General features: G+C 41.0%; 1 protein-coding gene across 2 annotated transcripts in view; it reads right to left on the reverse strand.

Moving 5' to 3' along the window:
* Positions 1 to 9,815, reverse strand: part of SENP6 (SUMO specific peptidase 6) — a 70,897-nt gene extending 61,082 nt beyond the window's left edge. The window contains exon 1 of one of the 2 annotated variants that reach the window (XM_069011297.1): positions 9,512 to 9,815. In XM_069011297.1, the coding sequence (XP_068867398.1) occupies positions 9,512 to 9,560 (49 nt within the window). In that variant the 5' untranslated portion in view covers positions 9,561 to 9,815. The remainder of the gene's footprint in view (positions 1 to 9,511) is intronic. The other variant, XM_069011299.1, reaches the window with a different exon arrangement.
* Between the last annotated feature and the right edge of the window lie 271 nt (positions 9,816 to 10,086).

A 10,086-nucleotide genomic window follows, 5' to 3' on the forward strand; every position in this document is an offset into this window, starting at 1 on the left:
AAAACAGAGAGAAATTAAAACTCCAGAAAGGTTCCACAATCTCTGCAAGAACTTAACTTGCATCTGCAGGACAGAAGAATCATACTCATAGAATGGTTTTGGTTGGAAGGGACCTTAAAGATCATCTAGTTCCAGCCCTGCCACCATGAGCAGGGGGGAGACCTTCAACTAGACCAGGTTGCTCAGAGCCCCATCCAGCCTGGCCTTGAACACTTCCACAAGAAATGTTTCTTCTGTGAGAAGAAACTCTAAACGTAATTAAAGCAGAAAAAAAAGCAAGACACCTCTTTGATGTTGTCAATTGTTCAAAATTCACATGAAATGGACAGCAAAAAAAGTATACAAAGAAAATGATCAACAACCTCAATTAAAAAACCTCAAAAATTTGGTCACATGAAAAAAGTACATTTCAGAAAAAAAATGAGTAGGGAAAGTATGATGAAAGAGTTAGTTAAACTAAGTGGTGAGAAAAATATTTCCATTTGCCTTTCTGTAAAGGCTAAATACCTGGGGTTTTCTCCTATTCTTAGAGACACTGGCAAGCTTTCCTACCCATACAAGGCAGCAGTCAGCTGAATTGGATTTCTGATATGGCTGAAAAGTAACAGACTAGCTTCACCAACACTTCTCCCCACCCCGGGGACTAGTTTTCTGTGAGTTCAGCTCCTTCAGCCAACTTGCCATGAAGCCCGTGAAGTGCCAGTATTTATTCCAGCACAGCTGTCAGCGCTGTCTCTGGGAGGGGCAGCAGCTCTGTCCCTCCGAGCAGCACCCAGCAGGGGGCCTGGGTGTGTTGTCAACTGCTGGCACAATTCCTTGTGTGGCCATACAGTATGGCCCCACACACAGGGTCTTGCTATGACTCTGCAAATGCACATACAGTTAAAATCTATGCACATTATGTCTGTTAAAAAAAATAAATCAGAGAAATGCAACACAAATATAGGCAACAGCCTACTGCTCAGACTAGATACTCTATATAGCTTAACTCCCTTTGCAATTAGCAATCATCAATGCAGCAAGGTATGAAATAATGCAACTACAGTACTGCACTAAGAGCACTGAAGTCTTTGCAATGGAAGTACCAAACTTCCCCAGACCTAATAATGAGTTTAAGGAACGCTGACAACTGCTAACTGTGTCACAGTGTACTAACATCCACTAAGCAGGCTTTATTTTTTAAAAAGCTAAAAAATCACTTTTAACATTCCATGAAAAACATTTTCTCAATAATTACTCATAAAAACAGCAAAAGTGAAGTGCTGTCAATCAACTAATTTTTAATAAAATAAGACATGCCAGCTTGCTAATTGAACCTAGTTATAAAACAACTTTTCAAGAAACAGCACTCAAAAGACAGCTAAATCAAAATATCACACTTGTTAAGTGACCATCCTGCAACCAGAGATGAGGTTCAGCTGCATCCATTCAAACATGAAACTCCTGCTTACCTTGATCTCTTAAGTTCTTTCTTCCACCTAATGAGTGATGCCTTTTCCATGTAACATAGGCTTTGCTACATGACAAAGAACATTTTACTTTATCAATGACAGATAGTTTCTTGTGGTATTTATCAAGTAAAGGTTCAGCTATAACGTATTTGCCTTATGGCAGAACTATTAAATCTCCGTTGAAGCTTTACTGTCCCAGTGAGAGGTATATGCAACTGCAATAACCTGGGCCAGAGTAGTCCTGAAGTCCACTTTTGAAAGTTTACTCCCAGTTGTAAAGGATCCTAAAATTGTCCCTTAAGCAGTAAGCCTTGGTAGAAATAAAATTACAACAAACTCCAGTAAATGTTTCTAGAAGTGAGCCTCAGAAATTACAAAGGCAATTGTAAATATGAAACCTAACGTCTACTGCATAGTTCAAATTCTCATCTAATGGGGTCTTGAATAATCTTTCTGTTAGACTGTCGTATTAAATTCTGTCATCAGCAGGATATTCATATTTTGCTAAATGAGCCATAAAAATTGGACATGTCAAAGGAATACAACACTATATCCTCTGACATTAATAAAAATACATCAGCAGAATGAATTTTATACAAATGAAACAATTGTACGGCACTGAATAAAAACACACTCATAAAAATAACAAATATTTTGCAGCTGTTTCTTATAGACATAAATTTCTAAGATTACGTATTATTAATCATGTCACATACTAATATGTTTTACCACACCAGCAGAATATTATTGGCATTATTTGTTCCTAAAACATTGTTGTGGGAAGTCTTACAATAAAAATAAAACAAACAAACAGAATCTCAGGGAGATATGAGCAGGGAGACTTTGTTCCAGCTCATATGGTTTGAAAACAAACAAACAAAAAGCCAGGGGGGGCTTAACATAGAGTTTCTGAATCATCACTACTCTTTATCTATAATCGCTCAAGAATAAATCAGAGAAAGATACCACAAAGTCTTTCAAATTCTTCTTTTATAGGAATTACTGGGACACACACACAGAAGTGTTTCCTTGCCTCATGCGATGCTTACAGCCCTTGTCTGTTAACAAAAACTTTTTAAAGGCCTGCTGATCAACCTGGGAAGAATAACCACAGCCTGTTAATTTATTCCCTTCAGTCTCCAGCCTTCACTATAATCTCGTTCTTCACAGAAGGTAACCTGCTATTTAAAATAATTGTGTTTCCTTGCACAGAATAAAGCTGCTCTTACACTAAAATACCCATTACGAAGTTAAAGTTATGTATTACACCTTAGCCTGACTTAACAGATCACCAGGCAGAGATGAAAGAGGGAATGTCCTACTCTTCTCAAATGTAGAGGCTGTATGTTCTCCCCAATTCAAGCCATTGTCCTGCATCTACCAGTTACCCTTCAGTGAGCAAATTCAACAGAGGTTTGGCAAAGGGCCAACCTGGCAAGATAGAACAGAGCAAGTTCAATCTCTCTGGCAAGGAAGTGGTAAGTCTCCAGGGTGGTGGAGAGTACACGCAGATCTGCTTCCAGAATGGAGTCGCACCCACTAACATGACATTCAGACACCAATTACAGACTTCATTACAGCTTAAGGTCAGTTTAACCTGAAAATATTAGGTATGCTAGGCTGCTGAACACAGAAACAGGAAGTTAAGAACAAACGCTTTTTAAAATTAAATGTGTAAGATGAAGCTGCCAACAAATTAAATTCTATACCATGCATAAAACCAGTAATATTTTACTAATGCTTTAATTTTCTTCATAGAAAGTAAGTACAGAATATTAGACAGATTTTAACCTATGTAAAAATATCCCTACCTTAAAAAAACCTCCAAACCGAAACCAAGTGCCAAAACATGGGCCAAAAGAAAGGAACTTAACAAATGTGCTCCCTCACCTCCAATGCAAGTGCCTTTTAGAATAACCAAGTTAAGAGAAGAATTACATTTATCCTTTTTCCCCAAAACCATAATTTGCTCCTGTTATCTCTACAGTATCCTCCACCACAACAGCTCCATTTCTATGTGTTTTCTCAGCCTCCTGCAGCACCTATCCTGCACTCTTCCACTCCTTCCTTGGCAACACACAGATGAAGGCATATGCTGTCCTGTGCCTGAAGTCCTCTCACTGCCCTGACCCTTGATTCCTCAGCCACTGAAGGAACACCAGTGAGCAGCAAACCAAATCATGCTCAGGCAACACTGAAACCTTTGCTTCAGGGACACTGATTTTGACTTCTCTGCTTAATGGAGTGAGCAAGTTTCACAGAACTTCTATATTTGTACCTGTAAGATCTTTACACCTCTGCAAATAAAAGGGTTTAAGTTCTGGAAAAATAGAAGTTATGGTAACCGTGTTTGTGACTTGCAACAAAGCACCAGCCAAGGACATTAAGGGTGTTGAGGCACTGGAACAGGTAGCCCAAGGGGGTTGTGGATGTACCAAAACTCTGGAAGTGTTCAAGGCCAGATTAGATGGGGCCTTCAACAATCTGGTCGAGTGGAAGGTGTCCCTGCCTATGGCAGTCAGGTTGGAAATAGGTGATCCTATTACTGGGATGGAAGGACGCAAAATTATGAGGTGACTCAAAAAACCTTCATATTCTTATAAAGCAATATTTATAAGTGGCAAGTTTGGTGGTTAGTCTCACATTTGGTGGTTAGTCTCACATTTGATGGTTAGTCTCACATTATAGGATCTGCTACAGCACAAAACACCTTGATGCTCCTCAGTTACATCAAATACGAGACAAAGCTAAAACTACAGACTAGGTGAAGTCTGATACTGCACCAAAATCCATGTACAGTCTTCCAGAAACAACAGTAATAAAAGCCAAACTTGCTGTTGAAACCATAAAAATAAATAATCTATTTTATCCTCGTACATAAAACAAGAAGGAAAAGGCTGAAATATCTAAACAGGCTCATATCTGTGCAAGCATGACTTCTGCTAACTGTTGGTTTAATGTTTGCTATTAAACCACATATTAATGTTACTACTTTTGTTATTACTTTTACTTTTTTTATTTATACTTACATAAAGAAGAGTGTAAGAGGGTAAGTGTCCTCTTTTAGGAACATTCTCATTTAATTGTTTTTTTGCCACTAAAAACCACTAGAAATTCTGTACTTTTTCTGAAGAAAGAGTAGTGCTTTACTACCAAATCCAAGTGCCAAAAAATAGTGGATGAGGCATCCCAAACAAGACAGTTACTATTATGCCAGGAGCTTTTATGTCCCACTTTGTGAAAACTTAATACAGTAGTAGTTGGTCAGGAAAAACTACCAAATAACAAATGCCTCCACAATGAAAACCAGAAAATTGCACACAGATCCTTTACACTTCAGAAAGCTCAGGACAAGCCTGGGCTCCTACAATCCTATGTCTCAAAATTAAGAAGATGATGATGTGAAAGAGGACTATAGAACAGGCTTTTACCTTAGAATGTGCTCCCAAGCATATTGCAACACGTTATAGAGCAGTAAAAGATAAATTAGGTTTATATTTAGTGTCTTTCTACATGCTTTAAGAAGCACCCTGTCTTTCTTCATATTTCATGCCACCCATCACCCAAGTTAGTCAGGCATGTATAAAAAATAAGACAGTAAGAAATGTTTTCAATTTGACTTTGTTGAGAAATAGTCCTCAACAAATGAGTTTCATTCATAGAAAATAACCTGTTATTGAAGTCAGTAAGAAGGTTTCCTATTCTCAAAGCCACTGGAAAGGACAGCTGGACATTCTTCAAGTCTAAAAAGATACATGTGCAGTGCTGGAAAAAAAATTCTGAATGCGTCAAAGGACTGGGACATATGAACAAGCCATGTCACAAACTTTGCACTTTCTCATAAAAAACCACTCCTAAGAAAAACAGAAGAAACAGAACCTGCCTGGACATTGATGGGACAGATGCAAACCAAAGAATTCAACAGGATTAAGCAGGAGTTCAGAAAGACACAGAAGATCAATGATACTTGAAACAACTCTTCCCCACATTTTCAAGCTAATCACAATCTCCATAAGATCACAAACAAAGCACCAGAGACTGATTAGAGACAACTACAACAATTAATAATTAAATTTCACTGTTAAGAGAAAAATAAAGATAAGAGTCTTGCAGGTAGAAAAGTCTGGCAGGTAGAGAAGATTCAAGTGTTCTACCTGAATATAAACTCCACTCTACCCCTCTAATTTGTATTACTCCAATCGGAGATTTCTCAGTATGATTAAAAACAGAAACAAAAAAAGAGAGGAGAGGCTGACCACCACTTCAAAAGGTAAATCTGTTAACTCTAAACTAATACACAAAAGCTGCACGTTTCTGTACCACTCCAGAATCTCAGCTACCTTGAAGAAAATATTTAAGTCTACAACTCCTGCTTTAGTGAAGAAAATTCTTTACATGTGAACTGAAAGAACAAAGCAGTCTTCTGGAGTCCTCTGGCAGACAACTGTGAAGTTTATACTGCTGCTGCTAACAGGTAGTTCAGATAGTTTTCTCTATTATTAGGAAACCTGTAGCCAAGAAATAGGAATGAAAATCGAGCAAACTCCTGTCAGGACTGCACTGAAATACCTCAACAACTCTGAAGCTAGGGACTGGCAACATTCCTTAGAAAGGAGATCCTCAAAAAGAAAATTCAATACTGGTTCCCAGTATCACTACTGTAATCAACAGGAGGCTGAAATAAGAAAATAGGAAAGAATAATACATTTCTCCCTTCTTCTGGAAAATATTTTAAAGTTTACCTGTTATCTACTGCATAAACATAGGCAAACGTTAAATTTTGTGTTGGAAAAGAGGAATACAATTTCCTTGCAATTCAGTAATAGTGAAGGAAGCAGAAAACAAGAGTTCCCACAATTTTTCTCCAGGGTAATGATCAACAGTACTGTCCATTCCCACATGTTTAACATGCGTCCTACTTTAAATCCAAATGAATTTGCCTGTAATTTTTTATATTTTAAGTGTGACTATCAATTAAAAAACACAGGAACTTCTCCAGACAGAAATCTCTAATCACTAAACTTCTCCTCCTCCACATCAGGAAAGAACTCCCATGTAAGAGAATTACTTTGTTAGTGTGAATTTCTGCATATTTGGCCCATAACTTTGAAACAGCAGTGTAAAAAAGCAAATTCAGAACAGTTTTACTAATTTCATTTGCATCTAGATTAAATAACAAAAAATAGAGTACTTTCCATACTTCTAACAGTCCTGCCCACTGCAAGTAAAGTAATCATTTAGGCCCTGTATATCCACGTGTATGTGATCACTATTTAGCACTGCTTCAGAATGATAAGAAATGTAGCTTTAAAGAGTCCATTATAATCCTAGGGATCTTTTTCACATTTCCATTAAACAGTCTATACAATACAGAACAAAAAATTATGCACATTAGATATACAGAACTGGACAAAAAACATGCACTAGTATGAACCACTATGTTCAAGAATGGTATTACCATTCAGCAACAAATCAATCATTCAAGGAACACCCTTCCAGAAAGATCATTTTGTTTTCACTGCAGAATAGAATAAAAATATTAAGAGGAAGCACTTTTACAGAATGACAAGCATTATTTCTTCACAGTAACATCTGTTACACTAAATGCAAGAAAAGCAGTATCTCACTGGACATGTGGAACCAAAACCAAAATTCTGAACAACCATCATACTGAAAAGCAATTTATTTCACTTAACTCTATATTTATCTTGTCTGACTGATAGTCAACATAAACATGAGAGCACCAGAAATGTCTGTGTACATGTATGTAAACACATACATGTGAAGGTACATATTTAACCAGGACAGTATCCCTTAGACTGAGTTTTACTGGTGATAGATCTAACATCCACTTCACCCAGACTTCTTCCATTCTGTACATTTAAGGCAGGGACGGACAGGGAGTCCTGGCCCGCCCCTTTGCCAGTCTTTAAGAAAACACTTCTGGAAACATCAGGTAAACAATTTTTGGTAGTTGCTTAACAGACTTTAAAGGACTCCACAAAATATACACTCTCAGAAAATTATAAATACAGCTCTAGTCTCATGGATTAATAACCATCATCCAGCAACAGAAGTTGCCATATTTCCTACTCTACACACTTTCATCCCCTTTTTTTTCCCCATTATACTTGTTTCACAAATCTGGCATTCTCATGCTTGTCTAGTCTTTGGATAACAGCGGTTCTAACATATTAGGTTGATACAATATGCTACCTTTCCAGATTACAAAAAACCTCATGTATATATGTATGTATTTATAGATATTCTATACCTGTACTTTTTTCTATAAACATCTCTAGTAAGTACCTATCAAATAACATATGAAAGCCTTTCCCCTTTGCTTCAAATCAGTACAGATTTTACCAGCTCTTAGTAAATCTGCCCCAGTATGACTGTCCCATTTGGACTTGGGCCACCCCCAGAAATTTTTGTAACCACCATCTACACTAGATTTTCTTCACACGTGGCTGCATATTCTTAGGGTTTCTACCACATCATCAGTCCTAAAATGAACGCGTCCCCAAACAATGGGGAAATACAAAACCAGCTGGTAACTCAGTTCACCCATTGTGGAACACTGAAGCTTCAAATGGAGATGCTACCCAGTGTTATGTTGCTCCTACTGTTGGAAAGAGAATTTATAAACAAAAAAAGTGTGGATATTGCATATAAAATCCGTCTTTTCTTAGCCACCTGTCCAGCCAGTAAGTCTCAACGTGGACACAGAAGACAGTGACTAGTCATCACCTTGACACTTTTAGCTGTCCACACAAAACTCACTTAGGCTGTGGAGAATTCAGGAGAAAAATGGGAGTGTCTGCATTTCATCACCAAATCCTTTAAAGGTATAAGGGAGGTAACATGACAGCTGTTATTAACCAGAGTTTCTGAACATCAGAATTCCAGATTAATTATTCAAAACAACAAGCAGTATTTTGTTCGCACAGTACATCTATTCCAGAACATCTAGTAATAAAAAGCCAATATCCAACATCCTGCAGCAAGAGAAAATCTGCAAGAGCTTGTGTTCTATGCAATACAGGTACTGCAAATCTCCAATGCCAAACTTATCCCTGACTTGAAAAACTCAGCTTATGAGTACATAATTTCGTTATTTTTTCTTTGTTATCATCATGGTAATTTGGCAGAATTTAGCAGACTGCTGGCCTATGCCATCAGGACATATGCTTATAGCAATTTTGCAAGACTACAGTAGTACATTTTTTGATCTATCAATGAAACTGTAAAGGCTCAACAGTTTAAAAATATTCCAATTTCAGGAGGCTTTTTTGCTTTATAATTAAGAGCTTTACAGTGGGAAAAAAAACCCTCAAAACACCAAACCCGTATTAAAAAAAAAAAAAAAAAAAGTCAGGGCTTTATAAACGCAAAAGGTTTTTTTCAAACGCTGGTAATAAGATTCATCATCACCTTCGTATCACAATTATAAGCATTATTCCCCTCCCAAGATTAAACTCAGTCCCAAACCTTTAAGGGAGCCTTTTAGGAGCAGGCGAAGACTCATTTTATGGTGGGGCCAAAGAATACGGGCTAGGCCGGAGCCTGGGAGCGGACTGAGGGCAGGGCAATGCAGCCCTGGCCTCCCCTCTCACCCAGCGCTAACCCTGCCCGGCGCCCCCAGCCCACCGCGCGCCGGGCCACGAGTGAGTCCTGCCGCTGCACCAAGCCCGGGCTGCTCTCGGCGCTGCCCCGACAAAGGAAAGAAACACCGCACTCCCAACCCCTCGGAACAGTAAAAGAAAGAAAGAAGGTGGGGGGAAAAAAAAAAAAAAAAAAAGAACCAAATCGCCCTCACTTAAGCCCTCCCTCAAAAGCAGGTCTCTTTTCACCAGACCTAACCACGGCACCCACCCTTCCCCCACCACGAAGCCACCTCTCATTGTCGTCGCACCCAAAGGGGACCCATTACCCCCACCCCATATGAACTCACACGCCCGCCTCCCCCATTCCCCAGTTTGTGCCGTGCCCCTTTACTGGTCGCCAGAAGGGAAACGCAGCTCAGGGGCCACATTTCCCCGGCACAGCCATGCACGCACCTTCCAGAAACAAGCTGTCTCTGCAGCCGCCGCCGCCGCCACCGGCCATCTTCCCGCTGCCGCGCAGCGCTCCCTCACTCCATCGCCCAGCGCGGCGGCGGGGCCCGGCCCTTCCCCCGGCCTGCCCGCCCCCACTGCGGAAGGCTGGATGGCTGACCCGCAACGGCGGCACTACCGCCGAGGCCCGGCCCTCTGCCGCTGCCGGGCCGCGCTGCCTTCCGGCCCCCGCGCAGGAGGAAGCGGCGGCAGCGCGCCCGCTCCTCCCTCAGCGCGCCCGCCGCCGGCACCCCCGAGCGGCTGCAGCCGGGCCCGGCGCGGTGGCCGCCGTTGGCGCCCGTTGGAGCAGGCGGGCCTGGCCGGACTTGGCCGCACGCGCCGCCGAGAACGCGGGGAGGGCGAGGGGACGGAGCGCGCCGCGCGGCCGCCCCTTCCTCCGGGAACGGCGCTTTCCTGCCCGGACCTGCGGCTCTCCCGCCGCGGGGCCGCCGGCTTCCCCGGCCCCGGGACGATAAAATGGCCGCAGCAGCGCTGCGCCCCGCAATACCTCGGGCTCTCCCTCTCCCTCCACGATCAAC

The sequence above is a fragment of the Aphelocoma coerulescens genome, chromosome 3 (genome assembly GCF_041296385.1).
Source record: "Aphelocoma coerulescens isolate FSJ_1873_10779 chromosome 3, UR_Acoe_1.0, whole genome shotgun sequence".
NCBI lineage: Eukaryota > Metazoa > Chordata > Aves > Passeriformes > Corvidae > Aphelocoma > Aphelocoma coerulescens.